Source organism: Anas acuta, chromosome 18, assembly GCF_963932015.1.
Source record: "Anas acuta chromosome 18, bAnaAcu1.1, whole genome shotgun sequence".
In the NCBI taxonomy this organism is placed as follows: Eukaryota; Metazoa; Chordata; class Aves; order Anseriformes; family Anatidae; genus Anas; species Anas acuta.
Genome location: NC_088996.1, coordinates 2666351 through 2689723, shown reverse-complemented (window position 1 = coordinate 2689723; position 23373 = coordinate 2666351). Strand labels below are relative to the sequence as shown.

At 56.1% G+C, this 23373-nt stretch overlaps 1 protein-coding gene across 6 annotated transcripts in view; it reads left to right on the top strand.

Annotated features, from left to right (window-relative positions):
• The first annotated feature begins 2768 nt into the window (after nt 1-2768).
• The window catches only part of PIK3R6 (phosphoinositide-3-kinase regulatory subunit 6), a 34059-nt gene continuing 13454 nt past the window's right edge, over nt 2769-23373 (top strand). The window contains exons 1-9 of one of the 6 annotated variants that reach the window (XM_068654860.1): nt 2769-3154; nt 3264-5390; nt 7643-7796; nt 13581-13916; nt 16843-16960; nt 19456-19539; nt 20613-20704; nt 22500-22568; nt 22813-22945. In XM_068654860.1, coding sequence (XP_068510961.1) covers nt 16948-16960; nt 19456-19539; nt 20613-20704; nt 22500-22568; nt 22813-22945 — 391 coding nt within the window. In that variant the 5' untranslated portion in view covers nt 2769-3154; nt 3264-5390; nt 7643-7796; nt 13581-13916; nt 16843-16947. Of the gene's footprint in view, nt 3155-3263; nt 5391-7179; nt 7540-7642; nt 7797-10834; nt 11033-11070; nt 11851-13580; nt 13917-16842; nt 16961-19455; nt 19540-20612; nt 20705-22499; nt 22569-22812; nt 22946-23373 lie in introns of those variants that run through there. The other 5 variants (XM_068654861.1, XM_068654859.1, XM_068654865.1 and 2 more) reach the window with 5 other exon arrangements.

The window sequence follows — 23373 nt, the reverse complement described above, 5'->3', positions numbered from 1 at the left end:
GAAGGGGCAGGAACAATCTGGGTACAGGAGAGATGGAGCCATGGCAGAGATTCCTCCTCTGTTTAACTTCACAGCCATCACAAAAGGACGGATGTGCTAATCTTTAGTGGGAAGCCAGCTTCTGCCCAGCAGGAGCCATCTGTGCTTATCATACAGCTCGAGCCTGTGTGCAACTGAGGCGCTTCCAGTAGTTGTGCCGGTCCCTCAGGCCAAAGACTGCCCAGACAGGGAAGGGTGAAGCCTTCAGAAACTGGAGGGACGCTGGTGTTTGTGCTGCTGGCTTTGCTTCCTCACTGAAGGAAGTGCAGGAGAGGCACTTGTCCTGAGCAGAACTGCTCAATTAAAGATGCTTTGGTGAGGAACAGTGCCTGGGTGGAGACGTCTGGCTTTTACCTCAACTCTACTCGTTCCTGATAGCCATCAGTAAACGCATGACTGCTTTTGTGTGACCAAGCTGAAGCCCTCCCGCAGCCTTCCCATGCTGTCCTCTACTCCTGGGGAGCTCAGGATCAATGACCTCCATTGCAGTGAGTGAGCAGCCCGCTGGGCTGTGTGCTGGGGACTGGAGCCAACTGGTGCCCCCAGTCCCCTTCCAGCTTGACCATGGTGGCCGGGCTGAGCGGTGGTGTCCCCCTTCCCATGGCCATTGGGGTTGGAGGATCAGGGAGGGCCATCGCTGCCCTCCGTCCCCCCGTTCTCCAGCACGGAGCTTGGTGGCCATGCGGATGTGTGGCTGGAGCTGTGCTGGAGGCGGGTGGCCACAGGGCGCCTGCAGCCCGTAACTGATGCTCCGTGCTGACGGGCAGAGTGGGCGTGGGTAACGGCTGCTGGTCGGTGACCATAAACCATGGCGAAAAGCAGGCTGTGACACTTCTGTCTTTCTCGTTTTCTGTTAGGATGTGTTTACAAATAGTTTAAGACAGTGGGAGAGATGCTTTCTGAATGCTCCCAGTATGACTGGTGTGTCTGAATGTGCAAGCGGTGGGGCTCCGGTTAGCATGCGCCGAGCCGTGTTAGTCACCACAACGGCTTCCAATACCCCTGGTGCATGCAACCGTGCCAGGAAATCCTCATAGCTGTACTGCTTATCTCTGCCTATCGATGCATCACTGCCGTAACACACACGCGCTCGACCTGCGTGTACGTCCGTACGGGTATGATATATCTGCTGTGATATAAACGACACATCCAGCACAGATGTGGGCAGGTGGGTGGGAGTTCACCCACCCACCGCAGATTTGTAAAATGTCTACGTGCTTTGTATGGTTAAAAAAAGAAAGTTTAGATGTGTGTGGGTCTGTGTGTAGCGTGAATCTTTCTTACTTTAAGAGATCCACCCTGCCTGAGCGTGTTACTAAGTACAGCAACAGGGCAACACGGGCAGGGTTTGGGTGTTGACTTATGGCCGTGCAGAGCAGGGAGCTGCACGTGCACACACATGCTCTCACTGCAGAGTTTCTCTTTCAGTAGGCATGTGAAAAACAAAGCAAAACAAAACCTCTGCAGCCTGTTGCTCTGCCCCCAGCCAGGCCATGCCAACACGTGCAGCCCCCGACCGTGAACGTTTTGCCCCGGTGCACGCAGCTCCCCCCACAGCGGGGTGAGGATGGGGGGCTGCGTTCACCCTGAGGCACCCACTGCCCCCGGGGGCTACCCTGCAGGAGCTGCCACATCCCGAGGGTGCTGCATTGTTCCCATGGCCGAGGGGAAGGTGAATTTGGGCTGCCAGCAGCTGGAGGGGACTGAGGAACTGGGACATGACCTCCAAATAGAGGCACTGTGGAGTGCTAGAAAGAGGAGCTTCAGCTATTCCTCCCAAATAATAATAATAATAATAATAATAATTAATAATAATAATTAATAATAATAATTATTATTATTATTATTTTCAATTATCTTTTTTTTTTTTTTTCCCCCCTCGGGAATTTCAAAGCTTCATTTGTGATGTTTTTTCATTTCACCTCTGTGGTTTTTGCCCATCTTTCTTTCCAGAGCTCTCCATCCCTGGCTTTAAAAAGCTCCAATATATAAAATCCCCAAAGTGATGGGCAATAGGAAGAAGGTGCCTGACAGTGAGGAGATGGGAAGAGAAAAAAGAAATCAACAAAGTAGTTTGTCATGTTGTAATGCACATCAGACAAATCTGGCATTGCTCATTGTGGTGTCCCTGTATAAGAAACGCTGGACGGGGCTGTGAAGCAGAGGCTGACCCAACAGAGATGTGTCGGTGCCAGCAAGGGGACTCCAGTGGGGAAATCCTTCAGGACCACAAAATTAGGAGAGAGCAGGTGCTATCAGCATGCACTTTTACTTCTGCAGGCAGCACCTTTCTGTGTCTGATGGTGCCAGCGATCCCTCGCTCCCATCAGGTGACACCAGCAGGTCTCCCCATATCTCACCCGAGAGGACAATACCCCTTTCCCCACCCTACAAGTGCAGATGATCCCACTGTGGAGGAAAGAGGATGTGCAGTGCTGGACCCATTCATCAAGCTCCTTGCTCACCTGCCATGAGAAGGAAGGACAAGGCAAGCAGGAGAGAAACAGCAGACACGGGATGTTGAAAGGTGTCGGAAGGGGGATGTTGGAAGTGCCAAAGCTGTTTTGGTATGAGTTGTGAGGAGCCCAGCTGGGAGCTGCAGGCTTCTGTATGACTGTCAGCTGCAGGGCTAAGTGCACCCAGGTGGGCTAAGTGCTGTCAATCACCTGAGATGAAGAAATTCCTGCTCAGGTGTTTTCGGAATGAGCCACGGGATCCCTCTTGTGGGGACTTTCAGGAATGGGTGGGGAATAAAGGAGGTTGAGACTGGAGGACAAGTGAAGGACCAACTTCACCAGGGGGAAAGGAGCTGGAGAGCTTTCACCTTAATTCACCTGCTGGGAAAATGTCAACGCAAACACAGCAACTTTTTGCACAGACCTGGGAACAAAGGGAAATGAGGGATTGGTGGTGCTGCCTGTAAGGGAGCCAGGAAAACACAGACCTGGTGCAGCCACCTCAGGCTGGGTGGGAGAGTGGTGCCCACGGCCTGAGCAAGGTGTCATTGCCAGGCTGGGGGACAGAGGATGGAGGCACAGGGCTTGTGCCACCTCTGTGGCTTTCTGGTGTGATCATTGATGAGAAGGAGCAGAAAACATCCAAGTTATCCTCCTAGGTGAGGCTGAGCAGAGGAGGATGGTGACTGCACTGGAGAATCATGATTTAAAGTGAACTGAGCTGACACCATTTTTTTTTTTATTATTTTATTTTTTACCTACCCATAGGATGCTGTTCAATGGAGACAAGCACCAAGTTTCTCCTTGGGGCAAGAGTGGCACCTACACTGGTGTGGCTGGGGAGGTGGTGGTTCTGCTGGGAAGGTCACGGGCTGGCTCCGAGCTGCTGGGTCCCCCCAGGGCGTGAAAGGCCACCAGGCTTGGCCAGAGGAGCACCGCAGGCATGAAGCAGCCGTGCCCACCCTCCTTCCTCCAAGAGCTGCCAACTGATGGACACGGTGGTCTCCGAGGCAAGATGTGATGTTCAGACCCAGCTGGAGAGGGCCGTGGGGATTGCCAGGATTGCTCAGGCCAGGCAGGGTGAGCAGGCAGAGCTGCTCCTTGTGCTCGCGTGGGCATTGGTGCTGGATGGCTTCTGGGGCCTGACCTGGGGTTAAGCAATAACCTGCCCCCTTCTCTGCCTCACCCAGTGGGCTGGAAGCTGCAGCGGTGTTTCGAAAGCCCTGCTCGTGCTGCCTTAAACACCGCTGTAAGAGCAGTGCTGCTGCCTGGCTTATCAGCTCGCTGAGTGAATTGGAACAGAGTGGCTGTGATTAAAAAGCACTATTTCCTGCTGCATGCTATCGCTGGCAGAGCTGACAAGCTCGAGGATTTGATCTTGTTCCAGAACTGTCACCTTGGCACCCCCAGGAGAGCTGTAATTTCTGGGAAGAATCTGCTGGGAAGTGTGGGCAGCGGAAATGTACAGCCCTTGGCTTGTGGGCACGCAGCACTTAAGATCTGGACAAAAAACTATCCCGTGTGGTTTCAAGCAGCTGATCTCTTCCACAAAACAGGCAGTCACTGGCTGTGCACCCAGCCCATCTCCTCCTCAAAACGTCCTGCTCACAAACAGTGGCTTTTACCATCGCTGGCTTCTCCATCGCTGGCACCGCTGGGTGCATGCCCAACACGTTGCATGGTGAGATGGAAAGGAAAAGCTTGCTGATTTCTTATCAGCTGCCTGCTCAAGCTTATCACAATCATTTTGCTTGGACTTTCAAACCCATAATTAACCTGTAGGTGAGCAGTTGTCTCTCCTGTTGCTATTATCTTTATCAGATAAGGCAGTTTCTACCCTTGCAGGGTATGCCATGAGGCTGCTCTGACGTGAAAAGTCCATGGTTCATTATTGTCTTGTACTTGCTTCTGTTTTCTTACCACGGACTTTTTCAAGACCTAAAAAGAAAAAAAAAAAAGGTGTTGAAGATGACTTAGTTTGGACAAATCAAAAAGGCAAGGTAAGGACCACAAAACTGGCAGTTTGCTTGGCTTCCCCTGTCCCCAAATACCTATCCTCATTATTTGTTAAAGAGAGAGGAAAATCAGAATCAGGCTGAAAAACAGAGACATTACAAGAACGTATCAGTTGGTCTGTGACTTGCTCCCTTATAAACTGGAAGAAAAGCATCTCTTGACTAAAGCGTTGGTGATTCGGACATCTGCCAGTGGAGCTTTCCCTGCAGGCTGGGTGGTTTGGGAGGAGCAGTGCTCAGACAGCGTCCTTTTCTTTGTGCAAATACCTTTGCTTCCCTCAGAAACCCAGTTGGCTCTCTAGGTCTGTTATTATAGCAGCCACATAATGATAGAAAATTAAAGTGGGGAAAACTAAGCTGTCCCTGAATAGAAAGCAGGGCAGGAGGAGAGGTGCCCAGAGCTCCCATTTGACCAGGGAAGCTGCTTTGTGCTTAAACTGGGTGTGAAGCAGGAACCGAGATGGGAACCAGACAGCAACAGGGAGGAGAAGTGGCTCCATCCCCAGCAGCCCCAGCACCGCTGCTGGAGGTGGGCGCAGGGCCCAGCTGCAGCTGCAAGCACCGGAGCGCGACGGCCGGCACGGAGAGGGTCCCACCAGTGTGTCACGGCCCGGTGGGTGTGCAGCACCGTGCCCTGGGTGTGCAGCACCGTGCCCCCTGGGTGTGCAGCACCGTGCCCGCTGTGCAGCACCGTGCCCCCGGGCTGTGCAGCACCGTGCCCGCCGGCAGCGAGCTGCTGTTGCTGGCATGGTTTCATGTGTTGGCGGCTGTCCCAGCGCAAGAGAAGCAGGCTGTGTGCTGTTCCCCCAGCAGGAAAGCCCCAGGCTGGGCAGCAAGTTCCCCTCCGGGCTGGAAAACCCCTTTTGAATTAGCGCTTCAGGTGAGCTCTTTGTATTTGTTTTAGCTGGAAAGATTTCGTCTACAAAAGGAGGATTCAGGGATTCAGAAGGCATTTTGTATCCCAAGCATGCACAGAACTGTACAGGCACGGCCCTTTGTGGTGCTCCTACAACGCCTGTAAATCCCCAAGGATGGTGTTGTGGGACTAACAGCTGTTTTGTAGTGGGTCTGTGCTGTTTGCCACACAAGAAGTTTTCTCTCTTCTCTCACTCCTTCTTTTGGTTGTTTCCTCTTTTTTTTTGCTTGTTTGTTTGTTTTGTTTTTTGAGCTAAATGAATTTTGGGTTGGGATCCCAGTGATGATGACATTGAGGAGGCTGCTTGGTGTGCACGGCAGAAACGGGGCAAGGGGAAAGCCAAGCTCATGGCATCCGTCTGCTGTAGCTGTGTGGTGAGAGAGGGTCTGACAGCAATGAAAATACGTCAGGGCTGAAGGTTTGGGTCCTTCAGAGGCTGGCTGGGAGGGAAGGGGTGAAAATGTCCAGCAGCAATGGGAGATCCTGGCCTTGAAAGGTGCCTGTGGAGCATCACCAAAGCAGGAGCACATCCAAGGAAGGGGTGCAAGGAACCCGGTGCCAGCCTTTGCCCCTCCTGTGATACTGCATGGGGCTAATCCCATCGTGGTGTCAGTGTGCTGGCTTCAACCCTCTCTTTGCTTTGCAATTTGCATGGAAACATTTTTTGTATGGACACCTCTGCCTGCAGTAGGGGTTCCTGCACGCTGGGGACCTCCTGCTGGAGGACAGATGCCATGTGGTGTCAGGACACAGAGACAGGCATGGGAAAATAAGCTATTGAACAGCACTGCCCAAACCTCAGCCATGGCATGCTGAGGAAGCTCATCCTGATCCTAGTAGGGAAAACCCTTTGCAAACAGGACCCCACATGCACATGTCATTGCTGTGCTGCCCATGGGGCCGCTGGCACTGCCCCTGCCACGGCCACCAGGACACGTCCGAGGGTCCTTCATCAATGGGAGCGAGTGTGGATGAAGTCAAGAGAGGGGAGATGTGGGTGCTATCACCCAGTGCTGCGTGTGGCTGCTGCCTCCCTGGAGTCTTCCTGCCTGTGGGGTCGTGTGGGGCGGCGAGCCCCTGCTGCGGGAATGCCTTGGCACCAGAGTGACCAGTGGGGACTGGAAGCAAATCGCGCCGACAGCCAGCCGAACGGCCACCTCCTGCCTTTCCCTCCAGGCCAGGAAGGAAGTAGGTTATTTTTAAACCAGGGGCCCAGGTATGTAACTGTACCTAATGCTTTTTCTCATGTAAAAGAAGATGGGAAGTGATACGGTGTTGGCTGCTGTTCCCACGCTCCCTCTCGCAGCACGTTCCCCCACCCGAAGCCCTTACCCCAAAGAAACTCAGGGCCTCAAGCATCGCTGCAGGTGACACTTGGGGGCTGAACTCATTAGCTGGGCCCCAGACATGAACGGGGGCAGCCCTTGTTGAGGCTTTCCCCAGTTGAGCTGATGCAAATGTGCAAATGGGCCGTGGTCCTAGCAGAGCCTGGGGCCCTGCAGCAGCCCCCAGCAGCCTCACCTGGGGCCTCCCCCCCCCTGCACGGCCCCATTTCGGCTCGGCTCAGCTGCTGCAGCCCCGCCACCGAGTCACGAGTGGTGACAACGTGACGCCCCGCTGAGCACAACCAGACCTGCTCTGGCCGAGGACGCTGCCAACGCAATGACGAATTTCCCCGTGACCCCTTCCTCGGAGGGGCTGGGTGTCCCCTGCCCCGTCCGTGTCCTCGTGCTGGCACCGGGCAGCCAGGGGCTGCTGGGGGCAGCCGTCCCCATGGCGGGGGCTTTGTGCAAAAAGCAGATGTGCACGGCGTGCTCCTGGCTGCAAGAGCTGGCAGGGGCACAAAACTTCGTGCTGGAGCTGGAAAAGCCTCCCGCTTGGACAGACTCCTCCTTGTCTCTGTAGCAACCCTGTTTATTTCCCGGCACGGGGTGTGCAGCGTCAGGCACTCTCGCTGCCCGGGCTGGGAGGCGGCAGCCTCCACGCCAGGAGGCCTGAGCCCTGGCTGGGCTGCGCCCCAGCAGCCCGACCTGCACGGCTGGTTTTTGGGGATTAGGGCAGGGCAGGGCTGGAGCCCTCTTCCACCCGCTCCTGCACGTCCAGAGAGTGCTGGGTGAGCGCGACGCACGCGGTGACAGCTTTCTCATTAAGGGGCTTCTGTCTGAAAGAGGAAGTTGTCTTGAAATAACTCCAGCGCTTCCCTTTTCACTTTGCAGACTTTGAAGCGTGCAGCCGCCCCGGCGCTGCCCCTGCACCCGCTGGGCAGAGCGGAGCCCCCGATGGCTGCCCCCGGACCCTGCTGTGCCCCTCCGTGCTGGATGCGACCCCGGGTGCACGCCTGATGCTCCCGCTGCCTGCCCCACCAAGCAGGTAGGGTCTGGATGGAGAGCATCGGGTGGCTCTGCGTGCACGAAATGCTGCGCTCGCCCTCCTGCCCTGTCCCTCTGCTGCTCCTCTGGGAGACCCCCGCTGCTCTGCTGCTCCCTGAGGTCTGCTGTGCCGTGCTTTTACTGGGCAGCAGTGTGTATGTCAGAGGTTGGAAGCGTGCGTGCATGTGTGTGTGTGTGTGAACGCTGCACCCCCCGCATCTTCCCTGGAAGACCCTGGGAAGCGATTGAACAGAGCTGGTGTGGTTTTCTTGCCTGGGGCAAGCAAGGGGAGGGGGGCACTGATGGTGCTGGAGAAGGGGAACCTGCTGCTTATCTGCAGGAAAGGAGGATTTGTGCAAGCTCGCCCTGCCAGCCAGCGTGATCCTGCTGGGAGGCAGCGTTTGCCCTGGAGCCTGTCCCCTGAGGCTGCCGGCACCCTGGGACGGTCCTGGGTGGGCTTGGTGCTGGTGGTGCTCTTGCTCCGGCACTCATCCGAGCCCCCCATACACCCTCCTGGCAGCTGCTCAGCCCAGATGGAGCAGCTTACATCACCGATCTGGGGCCGTTTCAGCGCTAGCTCATGCTTATTCATTTTGCTCTGTGCGAAACGGCTCCCTCCCAGTTGCGAGGACCGGAGCTGCTCCCGGCTGTCACCCGCTGGTGGCCGCGCTCCGGCTGCTGCTTGCGGGTGGCTCACACCCGTGCTGGCCGTTCGTGCAGTCGTGTGGCCGCCCGCCTGCCCCTGTCCTTGGCCCACTGCCTCAGCCCTCCCCTGGGGGCCCCGAGCGCTGCGGCGGTGACACGGCAATACACGGCGATGGCAGCGGCGATAACGCGGAGAGCGCAGCAGCCCCGGCTGGAAAGGAAACTAAAAAGTGAAGTGCTGGGGGCTTGGGTTTCTAAAACAAAGCAGATGAGTGAGCTGCGTACATGAGGCAGGTTTTAGCTCTTCCTCTGCATCCTCTGGCAGCATCCTTTGGCTGCCTGTGAGGCACCAGGCCTGAGCGGCCTCCTGGAGATGCTGTTGCCCTCCCAGGGGAGCTCGCTGGGTGTCTGTCCAGCCCAGTGGCCACGTTTCTTTTGTGCCCCTTGGCTACACCTGAAGGAAACAATTTTCTCTGAGCATCGAGGGCTGATTGATCACCTCTGAGACTTGCACAAGCTTTTCCATGGGTGCGTCTGGTGCTCTGGTCCTGCAATAAGTGTGTGGCTTCCAAGACTCTCAACCAGTATCCAAGTTCCTCTGTGGATGGCCCAAATCCACGGGACATTATTCAGCCTTACAGCTGAGCATCCAGAGGCATGTCCTACATCCACAATGGTAGAAAATACTTGTCAGTCTGGGGAAATATATGGCATGAATCTGTTCTAACTATGCAGCTTTCTCCCAGGTTTGATCGGAGGAAAGAGCTTGGTGCCCCAAAGTCTCTGGGCTGTCCTGGTGAGACCTGGGCTCGCTGCTTCACAGGGCTCTGCCCTGCAGCCCCTGCCTCCAGCCCTGAGGTGCTGGGCCTCCAGGGGCTGGCACAGGGCTATCCTAACATTAAGTGTTTTTGGGCTGCTATAAACTTCATCTGGGATTGTGCTTTCACCCCAGGACATCCAACCGGCTGTTGGGATGGGGGCTGCAGCAGCATCCCTCCCCAGCAGTCCTGTGTGCCCAGCCTTGGAGGGATTTGACATAGAGGAGCTCTGATTGTCACAAGAGATGACAGCTGCTCTTCTCTTTTGGAGGGAGCTGGCCCAAGGAGCCTCTTGGCTTGGTTGTGCTCAGCCTTACCAATGCTGACCACGTCACCTACCCAGAAGCGGGGGCTCTCAGGACTTTCTTCCAGTTACTTTCTTGGTTTTTGAGTTTTGCTGGTGCTAATGGCTGTGCTGAAGGCAGATGCCGTGTTGGCTGAGTCACGTTGTTCTATTTTGAGGTGTGACATGCCTTGAAGACAGCACCGTCCATCAAACGTGGTTTGGGCAGAAGCTCTCCAAGGGAGCTGCTGCTGTGAGTGAGCTGTGCCCCATGGGTTTGGGTTGTTCAGTCTGGAGTGGTTCATGGTCCTGCAGAAAGCAGGGGGTTCTGCTGTTGGATGTACCAGTTAATTATGTACCATAATTAAACCTCGTTGGTGGGCTTGCCCTCATGGTTCCTCATTATATGCTTGACCCTTCCTTGCTCTCGATGTCAGCCCTGTGGCAGGAGGCTGTTTCCCGCTGCCAGGGCAATGCCAAAAGCACCCCATAGCCCTGTCCTCCACTGACACGGGGCAAAGGTGCCGTCCCCACCATGCTGGTGTCACTCTGGCTCTGGTCACCCTGTCCTGGTGGCCCCCCAAAGCCCCATGCAACCATTCCACCCTCCTGCAGCCCCAGCAGCTGCTTGTGCTGCACCACAGGATGCTGAATGTGCCCTGAAACTGCTGCTAAAGCCCCAGATGCCTTAGTAAGGGGTCTTAGCAAATCTTTAGCAAGGATTTGCTGTCAACATGCAGCTGCTTTATCCCAGCTGGTGATACAGCGTGTCTGTAGGGTAAAGGGACTGTGCCGTGTATTTGATTTCCCCCTCAGGCTGACAGCACTTGCCTGGGCTGTTTGTGCGAGCAAACCTGGCAGCGGTTTTCAGAAAGCGTTTATTTTTTCCCTCCGATTGTTTTTCCAAAGCCGACTCCGGGAATGGAAAGAGAGATGCTAAATCTAAAAAGCTGATGCTTCCGGAAAACTCGTTTCTTCCCTTAGAAAGAATGAAACGTGACGTTGGCGAGGAAGTCTCCAAAGAGCCGTTAGTGTCCAGGAAGCCGCTCCACTTCCACGCCAGCTTTAGCAAAGGGACTTGGGGCTCGTTTCATCCTGACGGGCAGATGAATATCCGCAGTGGTGTGGGCTGTGAAAGTGTTTTGTTACTGAAGAGCGTCCCTCTCACGCCCTCGCTCCGCGGGCGTGAGCCTCCTGGCAGGGACGCGCCTGCCGGAGCAGCCGGCAAGGAACTGGTGCAGCACAGAGTTGCTGGAAAGCAGAGGCTGAGCTCGAGACGTCTTTCCTTGGCAGGGAGAGCCCGAGGGAGAGCATCTGGTTTCGTATCAGAGCCGTCTGAAACCACAAGCTCTGCCAGGTTTTGGAGCAGAAACTGAAAATGGGTCTGGAAGGCATCGTGCGTGGTCCCCCTGCTTCTTCTGCAGGTCTCCTCCGCCCCAGCAGCCTGTTTGAGTGGGGACAGAAATAAGGCTCCTCAACAGACTCTCCCAGGTGATTTTTATGTGTTTTTTTTTTTTAAGTTTCATAATGAGAGTTTGGCTTAGTTTGCATTTTAAATGTGGCACATAGCGCTCAGGTGGTTGGTGTAAGGTGAAATGGAGCTTGCCCTCGGTGTTCATCCTTGGCCATAGGTCAGGTCCTTGGTGGGGCCTGGAGCTGTTGTTACCCAGATGGTAAGTGGGTGCAGGCTGGATTTGGCTGCTAAAAGCAGCCACTCCCCTGGCAGGTGGACATGGTCTAAGAGGAGGGCACAACCAGGAGGGCAGAGCTGCTCTGATGGACAGCACTGGGAGCTCTTGCCGTGGCATCGGGTTGTCCCGGTGTCGGTGGTGACCCTGGGTTCCCAGAGGAGCAATTACACGGCATTTTGGGGCTGTCAGCCACACTCTGAGCAGCCCAGGGGATGTGATGTCAAACGGGCAGGTCGCCTTGGGGTAAACGTCCCGCTCGGAGCTGCCTCCAGCTCCCGCAGGAGAAAACCGCCTTTGGCTCACGTTCGATCCTCCTGCTCCAGCCGCTCTCGCCAGAGCTGGAAGGAAACGCGGGCTGGGAGCCGCCCCAGTGCGAGTGCTGTGTAACGTTAGACTTTTGGAGGTGCTGCTTCCATAAGCGAGCTGGCCTGGAGCCACCTGCGGGGAGCAGGGGGAGGGCAGTGTGAGGGGTGGCGGGTGCTGCTCTGCCCCGCAGGACGTCTGCCACCGCATGGCACTGTGCCGCGGGTGATCCCGTGCCTCCCCCCCAGCTCCGCACCTGCTGTTTCTCCTTTCAGGACGCCCCTGTGCAGCACAGCTCACTCGCTGCTGCTGATGGTATTTGCATGATTCTTCCTTGCTCTGGCTCCTTTGGGGTGTCTGCTGTAGGATTGGGAAGGGCTGGTGGCTGGCGGTGGGACGGGGAGAAGGGAGAGGAGGAGCGTGTCCAGGGAACAGCTTTCTATAACCTGCTCCTGGGCAATGCATGGGTTTTTCTTTGCAAGCTGATAAACTGGCACAGGAAACCTCAGACATACCCGTGTAGTGAGTTTGTAACCAAATACAGGGCTTCAGAAGGCGTGGAGAGACAGTCTTTGGAGCGGGACTAAATATATCTCGGAGAGAGCAAGCGTGTGTGCATGAGCTGTGCTTACCCTGCTTCGTCACTGGTGTCCTTGGGCAAGCTGGGAGAGGGGACATCCCCCAGCACTGGGCATGGTCAGCAGGTGTCCAGGCAGTGATGCTCAGGACCCCAGCCAAGGTGTGCTGGGCAGTGGAGGATGCTCGTGTGTGAGGGCAGGATGGAGCGGCTGAGCTTCCCACCTGGCTTTGGGTTTTCTTCCATGGCTTTAGGTATTTCTGCCTCACTCCTGCGTCTTGTGTTTCCCATAGTCTAGGAGGTTGTGTTTTTAGCAATTTCTGCCATCCTTTGACAGTCTGAGCAGCAAGTCTTTTGGGGATCTTGTGCATACCCGTGTGGAAGGTCACCAGGGGATGGCCTCTTCCCTGAGTGTGGTGGGGGCTGAGACGACTCACATGGATGGACACTTTTCCATCCGTCTGCCGCAGCATTTCCAACCCCACCCCAGGCAGTGCTGCATGGGCTGGGGGAGCTGGGCTGCTGCAGGGTGGGACGTGGCCTCCTGGGGTTGAGTTCTGGTCCTGGTTGGGCCAGATTCCCCTGTCATTCGTGGAGGCACTTGGGTGCTTGTTGGCAATATGTTGGCAGCTCTTCCAAAACCCCCTGGCAGCCTTGGTGGTGGCACCATGACTGTGCCGCGCTGTGCTCCAGGGCTCGCTGCTCAGGGCTGCAAGGAGCCTGGTGGGCAGGGGGTGCTCCACCACAGGTAGCATGGTGCTGAGCCCGGACCTGGGCCCTTTGGGACCATAGGTGACACGTCCTGACACTCACAGGGACACTAACCCATGTTATAACTGAAACGATCCATCCCGGGCTATCTCAGTGGTGCGTGGAGGGTGGGCTGATGGATGCTGAGAAACAGGCTCTGTTCACGCTTTCTCTGCCACCCTGGTAGCTTAGAAAAGGAAGACGTAAAGACCTTTAACCTGTGATCTTATCTGTGTGTTTCTGGGGTGAATTGCGCGTTCACTGCCAAGTTCTTCATTTTCATGAATATAGCCAGATGCTGCCCATAACTACCCCAGCTCCTGGGAGAGGTGGCTTTGGAGTCACGCAGGTTTTATCACTAAAAGCCTCATGGCTATTGAGAACCGAAAGGAGGAATGTGGCTTCCCTTCTTCGTTCCCTTTCTCTTATTTTTTTTTTCCTGTAAAAGAAATAAAATACAGCTGATGCCTTGGGTATTTTAAGAATTGCAGAGAGGAAGCAGGGAACTGCAGCTCTGCAAAGAAGTGGGATGAGCGCAGAGAAGCCTCTGGTCTTGCTGAGCTGGCAGACAGCAAAATAACCAGTTACGGGATGAAATGTGTCTCGTGTCTGCTGCAGGGAAAAGAAGAGATGCATGGGGAGGAGGGGGACAGAAAGCGGAGGAGTGGTGTGGTTCAGGGAACTGAGCAGCTTCTGCCTCTCGCCAACACTTTTGCAGGGCCAGCGTTTACGCCCCTCGCTGCCGTATTTCCCCTTGGCTCCGCTCTCGTCTCCCCACCATCGTGTGTGCTGGCTGGGGCCTCTGAGCCCTTCCTGTTTTGGGGTAGAAAGCTTGTGGTCACCAGTGAGCAGCGGGCTCTGACACATGCACGCAGAGCAGAAGCGAGCCCCGGCAGGGTTCAACGTGGGCTGCCGGTGCCGGAGCTCAGGACTGCTGCTTCGCTGCTAGCTCCTGCCTGCATTGCCACCTCCTCCTCCTCCTCCTCGCCATGAGCCTGCTGGGACCGTCCTGTGCCCTGCGGTGACGCTGGGAGCTGGAAGGACGCAAGGGAAGGTGAGTGCAGCCCGGAGCGAGGTTGGGGATGCTCTTTCCTTGTGTGGTCCCCCCACTCGCAGCGCAGTGGGGAAGATGTGGGGCGGGCGTGAGGTGGGAGGTATGTTCCCAGCCTTCTGGGCACGGCTCCTGGAAGGTGTGTGGCCCTGTCTCTTGCAGGCTTGAGGTAGTCCACCAGGTGTTTTTTCCTGAGAAATGGAAAAAATATCTGCCGTGCTGCTGTGTCTTGGGATGTGGCACTGTTGCTGCTGAGGGCCCCCTGGCTGAGAATGTCCCTGTGTGAGACGTTGGGCCAGCCTGGGAGAGGGGACCTGGGTCAGAGCGGGGCTGCGGCACATCTCAGACACATCGCTGTGCCAGCTCTCCCCACTCAGCACCAGGGCGCACAGCACGTGTGGATCAGGGCTTGATGGGCACAGAGGTGGCTGTCACCAGGGCCTTCAGCCCCACTGGCGTCTCCTTCCCAGGGGTCCGAAGGTCTTTGCTCCCTGCCAAACTGAGCTTAGCCGGCGGTGCCGTGGCCATCTGGCACAGACCAGCCTGGGCAGCAGCCTCCAGCTGCACGGCTGAGGGAACAGGGATGTGGCTTTGGCAGCCAAAAGCTCTTCTGAAGGACGGCTGAGCCAGTGCACTGTGTCTACGGAGGCCAGCGTCTCCGGCATTCCCCGTCAGCTGTGTTTGCTTTGTGCAGGCAAACGGAGGTGTCTCCCTGCTGCTGCTCCAAGCAACAGCTCGGGCTGTGGTCTGAGAGCACTCTGCACAAGGCTGAATTAGCCCTGGTTGCAGCACAGCCTCCTGCAGCTTAAAGCCCTCCTCGCCATGCCGCTGGGCTCGGCTTTGTGCTTGTTGCTGCCAGGGAAGCCCTGGTGAAGCCCAGGAGGGGAGGCGGGCAGCGTGCCCACCCGCGGGCTGCTGCCATCTATCTCCTGCCATCTCCAGCCCCACCTCCCCTCCCAGGGGGGAACCGGGCTGACCCCAACCTTTCTCACCAGCCTGCTTCTACCCATCTCCTTTTGTGCCTTGTACAAAATTTGTCCTCCTGATGGACTCTGAATATGCCAGGGAGTAGTTTGGGGAATTTTGTATTGAATTTTCTTGGGAGACTCGAGTCCTCGGAGCAGGCAGGCAGGCTGCTGGCCCCATCTCAGGTCTTTGCAGACAGCGAGGAGCGCCAGCACTTCTTAAGCAAGCAGGCGACTGAGAAGCAAAGTTTCTAGGGCCCGGAGCAGCTCACACCACCCCGAGTCCTTTTCTAAATCTGGAAAGCGAGCGCCGGTGCGCTGGTTCCCTCCCACGTGTGGGTAGGTAGGATGCGGATGTGGAAAACCACCGACACAATTAGCAGCCGCCTGCCTTTCGCTTCGGCAGACGCCTCTGCTGGCCCTGAAGAGCTTGGCATGCACCCAGCCCCGTGAGGGGACTTTTTCCCCGCAGGAAATATCCCTTTGAGGGCCACGGTGCCGACCAGCCCACCAGTGATGTGTGGTGCTGGGCAAGGAAGGGATTAGGGCATCCCTCGCTCCTGAAGCCAGTGGCTGGGGATGGTACTGCCATCGAGGAGATAAATGCGGCCAAGAGGAAGCCCTGAGCACGACGACACCCCTGAAATAGGGCAGCAGCCTCCTCGTCCCCTTGCTGCCGCTCCAGCAGGATCTGGCCGTGCTGTCCCAGGAGGTGGCAGGGGATGGGGACGCGGGGCTGGCACCAGGTTGGGTGCTAAGGGTGTGCCGCAGGAAGGAAAACCCTGCGGGCATTCCCACCGCTCACCCACAGGAAAGAAATGGTTTTCTGGGCTTTGTTTTTTCCCCCTGCCCCATCACATGTTCTGGGTCTGCAGACGGGGGTGTTGGTCTCGGAGGAAACCACACGTCCATCCCCACAGTGATGTCCACGTGCTGCAGAGATGCGACTCCCTCCCTTGTCCTCTCTGCCTTCAGTTGCTCGAGGCTGGGAGCTGCCCAGCGGGTGGTGGAAATCTGCAGTGGTGGCTTGGAGCCAGCCCCAGAAATAAAGTCCCGGCAGCTCTGGGGTGGGTGCTGAAAGCTTCACTTTCTTCAGGAAGCTTTTAGTGAGCGTCTGGGAGCAGCTGAGAGCAGGATGCTCTTGGGCACGGGTTGTGTGTGGCTGGGAGAGTTCCTGCAAGTGTTTGTCCATCTCCTGCTACACTTGCTGGGCTGGGTGGGGGATATGTACAGATTTAGGGCCTAAATGGGCAGAGATAGATCTTAAATCTATAAATTAAATGGAGAGATTCCTAGATAGAGCAAAGACATGAGCAGGAGTGTGGGCTGGTGGTCTGACTGTGCTTGGAGGGGCACAGAGGACTGATGGGGTCCTATGGGTGGGAAGAGGGCGGTTGTGGGGACACTGCTGTGCCCTGGGCACTGGGTGGCCGTGTCACAGGCAGATCTCCCTTCCTTCCTCCTCTGCTTTCTTTTTCCTCTTTCTTTGGAGAGAACAATGCTCGATGGCAAGGGAAGCCGTCTGGCTCCGGGCTGGCTTCCCTCTGGAGCGTAACTGGCTTCTGGGCTTTCCTCAGGTTTTGTTTCTCTAGGTGCTGGATAGGGATGGGGTAGGGATGGCAGATCAAGGCAATAAATTAGAAACCTCATGGAAGTTCAGCTTCTCTTCTTTATTTATTTTTATTCCTTTTGGACTTCACATTTTGGGCTCAGTTTGATTTAACCTGAACATTTCTTCGTAAATCCTGGGGAGGAGAGAACTCCCGCTGCTGCCCTGCCTGGCGATGCCCATCCGCGGGGGCCTCTTGCTGCGGGTCCCGAGCACTCGGGTGGGTTCAGCTCCGAGACGAACCTTTCTGCCCCAGAACCCCCAACCTGGGGCTTATCCTCGGGACTCTGCCTCACAATGTGCTCCTGCCATCCCCGCCGCCTGCCCCAGCTGACATTGTCCTGTGGTTCTGCAGGCGAGACACCGGACCCGAGGCCATGCCCGAGCAGAGTGAGCAGCAGCTGTGCATTCACCCATCGTTGCAGCCGTGCCCGTGCCCTGCTGCAGCCCCGGCCCGGCCATGGAGAGCACAGGTGGGTGATGCTGCTGCACGAATCCTTCCCCACCCCCTTCCCTCCTCTGCCCCAACAGCCCCCAGTAAATACCTGGCTATCTAACGAGGACTGATTGTCGCTGGGCAGAGTGATACCATGGGGCCCTGCACTTAAACCCTGATGGGAAAATGGCAATTGTGACATGAAACACCCGAGGAATGGCCAAAAGATTTGCTGTAGAGTGCCACCAGGTCTGGCAACCAGCCACAGTCAGATTTTAAAGCAATCTCACATCTTGTTATCAGTATATCAATACTGAAATGTTTTATTCCACTTACAAGCCACTGCTGGCTGTTGCTGGTGGGCTGAGAGCATTTTTAGATCAAAGTGCCCCATGTTTGTGTTGGAAGGGGTGTTCTGACGCTTCGCTCCCCACCAAGAGGCCTCAGCATATCACGGCTGCAGTTGCTTTGATTTACAAAAAGAGGACACAGTATTTATACCAATGCCCAGGAAAAACTTCCCGTAGTCATTAAAAATATACAGAAATGAAAAGAATGGGAAGTTTCATGTAGTCCATTACAGTGTGTAATCCCTCAGTGCAAAAACAATGAACACAGTAGTGAAAAGGAGGAGCTTTACCAAATCACTGCAGGGAAAACAAAAAGGAGAGAAAATGCAGATTTCTAAAGTAAAACTTTAACATTTCCTCAAATAACACTTCCAGAATGAGAAAGATCCCATTTCAAAGGACACTTCTGCACTGTAACTGTACTGTGTGGGTACGATGGCACGAAGTATGCTGGCCAAGATGGGATTTTCCTCATGCACACACACAGCCTCAGCAGCACAAGATGAATAATTCTGAACCCAAACGTGTGGTTGTCTTCTAACACAGCCTAGACTGCAGTCACAGCAGTAAGTGCTCCTCTGCAGAAGTTTGGATTCCATGGATCCCCTGCACCAACATCCCTAATGGGGTGTGCTTCCCTGGGTAAATAGGGTATTTTGGCTGTTGGGCTGTGTGGTGCTCAGTATTGGTTCCCAATACTTTAAAGTTTGCATTTCCCAGTCCAGTTTCATCCCGGGCTTGTGCCTGGTGCCCCCGGTCAGCATCTTGTTGGAACCTTGTCATCGTAGCCCTGGGCTTGGGGAGGGCACGAGTGGCTTGTCATCGGTCTGGCCATGCTGCCTGCATGGGAGCTGGGGCTGAGGGGGCAGCAAGGATGCTAGGGTGGGCTAAAGGCTCCTGCCTCCCTCCTGTGCATCGCTGGCAGGGATGCTGGCAGCCCTGGGGTGCCACTTGGTGCTGCTGAGAGATGCAATAGGAAGAGACAAAAAACATCTCTGGTTCTTGCGTCAAACCTGCCCCGAGGTGGGGTAAGGGTCTGCATGGGACAAGGGGGCAGATGCTCAGAGCTGCCCCATCTGCTGCAGGATCATGTCCCTGCCCGTGGGAGCCTCAGGTTTTGGCTCTCTGGAGATGCCTCTTGCAGCCCCCGTGTGGCTGAGTCTCCGGCTGAGCTGTGAGATCCTCCCAGGGTTTTCTCCTTGTAGCTCCCAACCCATCTCCCTCAGGAGAGGGGTTACCATGAATCCTGAGGTCCTGCCCTGGATCAGGCCATGTTCTGGGTGCTCCAGCCTGTAGGCTGGAAGGAGTGCATCACCTGAGAATAGCTGACTATATAAAGAGTTTCTTACTACAAAGCAGCAAAAGTCCTTTTGTTATGGGGGAAGAGAACCCAGAGCAAGGGGGGCCACACAGCCCGGCCATGGTGGAATAAAGGGATCTTGCATCTCCAGGCTGATCCCCAGCGTGCCTTCAGGGCTGGCTTTTATTTCACAGCTGCAATGTTCCAGCGTTGACACACGAACTCCCTCCCGATCACATGTCCCCACCCCACAGCCGAGTCATGCCCCAAATCGGCTCTGAGGTTGTCAGATTTATTTTTGGACGAGAGCAGGATGCTGCTCGGCTCTGACGTGCACAGAGCGGGTGGCAGTCACTGGGCTCGGACCCTGCCTCGGGGTGCTCCGGGCCCATGGGTGGCAGCTGTGGGCTGGGAGAAGCTGTGAGAGCCGGGTGGTGGGTGAGGGTGAGGCCGAGTCCACGTGCTGCCAAAAAGCAGAGGTGTTTCTGCTCTTGCACAGTGCCAAGCTGTGGTTTTCTGCCTTTAGCCTGTATATTTAATGTGCAATTTTGTAATTCAGCAGAGGGAGAGGGATTCTGCAGAGCCTGTGCAGAGCAGTCCCCTGCAGAGTGTCTGTGCCACCACGTCCCTCCGGTAGGGCTTTGCTCCCCGGTATGGCTCCATGGGCCACTGGTCCGTGGGGTGGCACTTGTCCCCCTGGCTCCAGTGGCCCTGGGGAGGGCTCTGACCTGTTGCCATCAGGGCTCGGCCAGGTCTGAAGCCTGCTGCTATACCCATCCTGAGAGATGTGCACCCAAACCAGTGTCATTCCCCTTGGTTGACCTGGGTGCCGGTGTCCCAGAGGTGCCACCCAGGCTGCTCACGTCCTCTTTGTCCCCGCAGAGGTGGAGTCGGACATCCTGCGCCGTGTCCGCACGCTGCTGCGAGAGCTGGACGGCCACCACCCCTCCTGCCAGCACGACCGAGGTGAGGTCCTGGGGACAACACCGCTGCCACCCGCCCTGTGCACTGCACTGCGTGGTCCCAGCCCCACTCTGTTCCCCTCTCAGATGACACCAGGGGACACGAGGTGACCTCAGGTTCCTCTGCCCCTTCCAACCTGTTCTTAGAGGTGCCAAATGTTTGCCAACTTACTGGTGCCTCCATGCACCAATGCTGGTGTTTTCCATCCCTCCTCCACATGGTTCCTCACTCTCACCTCAGGCAGGGGTCCAGCACTGGGGCAGGACACGAAATGTCAGAGCCTGGGGCTCTGTTCCCTGCTCTGACACCAACTCACCCTGCAGCCCCTTCCAGCTCGCTGGTACCTGAGTTTCCCAGTCCCTCCCTGTGGGGCTATTGCTTTGCCACACACGGCTCAGCTCCGTGCTAGGGAGCCAGCTGAGATCCCTGCGTCACCGTAGGGGAGAATAAAACTCTGCTTGACCCAGCAATTGGACTGCTACAGCCCCAAGGAACTTAATTGATTTTGAAAAAATGATTTTACTTGGAGCACACAGGATATTTTACTGTTAATTAAATCTGTTTTTTTTTTTTTTTTTTTTTTTTGTCTGGAATGAGCCTCGACAAGTCTGCAGGGCTGAAAAGCTTTGTGGTCCTTGCTCCGAGCACTTGGGGTCAGCAGCTACACCGTGGCTCAGGTGCTGTGTGCTGGGACCAGCAGGAACCCCAGATCCCTGGGACAGGCAGTGAAAGCAAGCAGGGAGGGAACAGAAAAGAGACTTGATGTCATTTAGTCCATTTTCATGCCTTGCTTTTCTCCAGCTCCCCAGTCCCAGGTTTTTTGGGATGCTTTCCCAAGCATTTGCTGGTGCTTGACATCAATGCTGCATCCGGAGTGAGGGCAGCGGTGTGACTTGTCCCTTCAGAGGGTCACTGAATGAAGCAGAGGGTGGAGAAGCCTGGGTTAGCTGTGAGAGTGATCCCAGTGGTGGTTTCTGCAGCCGCAGTGCCTGGGTCACCCCATTCCCCCCCCCACGCGGCTCCCTGCCCATCGTGGCTCTGCAGGGCAGCCTCACCTCTTGTTTTTTCCTTCTCAGGGATGCTGCGATGGACATTGCACAAAAAAATTGACCAGAATCCCAGTAGCAGCTCCATCCTGGTCAGGATCTTGGTGAAAGAGCTGGAAAGGGTGAGTGCCACCTCACACCTGTCCCTCAGGAGGGGGTCTCACCTCCCCTGCGGGGCTGTCTCCATCCTGGGGCATCCCTGGCCTGATGATCCCCCGGGGAAGGGGTTTTTAGGGAGTTTAGGGTTTTTGGAGTCTGGTTGGGGACTGTGGCTCACAGCCACAGGCAGACGGTGTTTGCAGCTTGCAGATTGCACAGTGCAAAACGCTTCCGACCGCCCCCAGGTCCCCCGCAACCCCCGGGGCCAGCCGCGGCCTCAGGTACAGTGGAAATTTCTCCTCCCTGCCACTCGTTTCCTTCCGAGCGCTGTCAGATCAGAGCCATCCAGCCCCGTATCCTGTCCCGAGAGCATCTGACGGAAACTGGGCGATGCATTTTTTGATTCATTGACTCGTCTCACTTTCTGAACTCGGGTGAACCTTTTGTACCCCCAGCAACCTGCGGTGACCAGCTTTGTGGTTGGATGTGATGCGATGTGACGTGACGAGCTCGCACCTTTTCTTCACAAGCACACCTCAGTTCTTCCGGTGCTGAGAGGAAGAGCCCACTTCCCCCAGTCCTCCCCAAGTGTGGGGACACATCCCCTGCCCTCCCCAGGCAAGGAGCCCCCTGCACCCCTACTGTCAAGTGGTTTTTGCACATCCAGGTAGACAGGAATGCCCACATCACCCTTGGCTAGCGATGCAGGAATTCCCCTGGTGGGGCTGAGGTCTGCTTTCCCCTGCAAAAGTCATCTCAGCCCTTCCCTGCTATGCTTTTATCCCTCTGCAGCTCTTATTTTTGTGTGCCCAGGAGGGATGTCAGGCCTCCTGGTCTGTGATTCCCTTTGTGTCCCTGAAGCTCCTGGAAATCAGTGCCACGTTATTTTTTTTTTCAGCCTGCTGGTACTGCAGCAGCTCTGAGCAGGCAGTAGCAACCACCGATAGCAATTCAGAAATTTCATGCTTGAGCTCTTCTGGGGCTCTGCCCAGAGATCAGCTGGGCTCAGCAATTCGGTGTTACTCATTTCATTGATCGTTTCAAAAGCTTTGCTGCCATCGGTTCAATTTAACTCGGATCCATCAGCACATCATCCCGGAAAAGAGGTGCAGAGGGAGGCTCCCCGGGCACCAGCAGCAGCACAGTGAGGAGCTGCAAGCTCTGCGATGCCTTTCTGTCTGTCCAGCAGGGCTACAGGAGTGAGGGAGAGCATCCAACCCGGGCACCTTCCTGCTGAAGTAGCCCCATTTCCATTAGGGCAAAACAAAACTTGATAAGGCATTGCCCCCGCCCTGGCAATGAGGGTCTGTGGTGTTTTTGGGGTGGAAATCCCTCTGTGAGGTTTATCTGGGGCCGCTCCTGCTGTTGGAGTGGTGCTAGAGCCGGGCCAGGCTGCGGGCACGTGCTGCTGGCTTCCCACAGCCTGGGACAGGGATGCAGGAGCAGCTCTCCTCCTGCTCTGGTTCCACACCCACCAAACTCAACAGGGGCTTTTCCCAGGGATTTTGTATTTCTACATGGATTTTGGCATCAGAAAGGCACTCCCCAGTGAGCTCAGTTAGAAATTTTGTTCTCCCTCTCCCACCACGGGTGCCGTGCCTGCTCTTGGTGGTCCATCACACACTCATAGCAGCCCATGGCCGACTCAGGCAGCCCACCAGGCAGGACCTGACCACCCCAGGGACACCTTGCCTTCCCTGATGACCCATGGAGAGACCCCAGACCTCACCCTGGTGCTGGGAGCATCCACCTGCACCCAGCACATCCCAGGGCCCACGGTGGATGCCCCAGCACTGACCGTGCCTTTTGGTCCTGCAGGCAGAGCGAGGCGACTTCCGACATTATATCATCCCCCTGCTGCACACGCTGATGTACACCCTGATAAAGGTAACTGCTCATGGGCTGCACTGGGACAGAATCCTGGGGAATCAGAAAAATGCACGTCCACAGCCCTATGGTGGGTACTGCCGGAGGCTTCCAGACCATGGCAGTGCCTGGATCTGCTCTGCAGCTTGCATTTCAGCCCAGGCTGAATGTGGTGTAGCTCTGCACCCCGTGGTCTGTTGGGGGGAGAGCACCCTTCGGGGGCTTTGCCTGTGGCATCTCCTTACCTGCCCCTTTCTTGCCGCAGGCTCCCTGTATCTCCGATGAGCTCTGCAGCAGAGTGTATGACTTCTGCAAGAAGCTGCTCACCCTGCCCAAGCCTTTCTGCACCATTGGTTTGGACTACGCTGTCAGGCTGAAGATGGAAAGGGCAGCACCGGGTACGATGTCTTCCCTGCTCTGCCCCTGGGTTTGGGGGTTTTCCTTTGCCTAATGCAACCAGCCATGGCAGGGATTTCTGCATGGGGCTAGCCAAACACCTGGGGTCTGCAGGATATGCTTGGGTGGGAGGGTTCCCCTCTCCTGATTTCAGGTGGTTATTGGCAGAAAACCTCCTGCTGTTGGTGGAAGTACCACTGAAATCAAGTGGGGTTACTGGGAGTCTGAGCCCAACTGCATCACCCTCACTGCTGCTCCCTGCTACCTCCAGAGCTCCGAGGTCCCCCCAGCAGAGGTTTAACCCAGCTAAGAGAAGGCTTGTGAGAAGGTTGCACACTGCATTGGGTGCCTAAGCACAGTGGGGTGGGTGTGGACCCTTGGGTTATCCCCACCCCAGGGCCAGGTGAGGGTGAAGCACATCGCTGCCCAC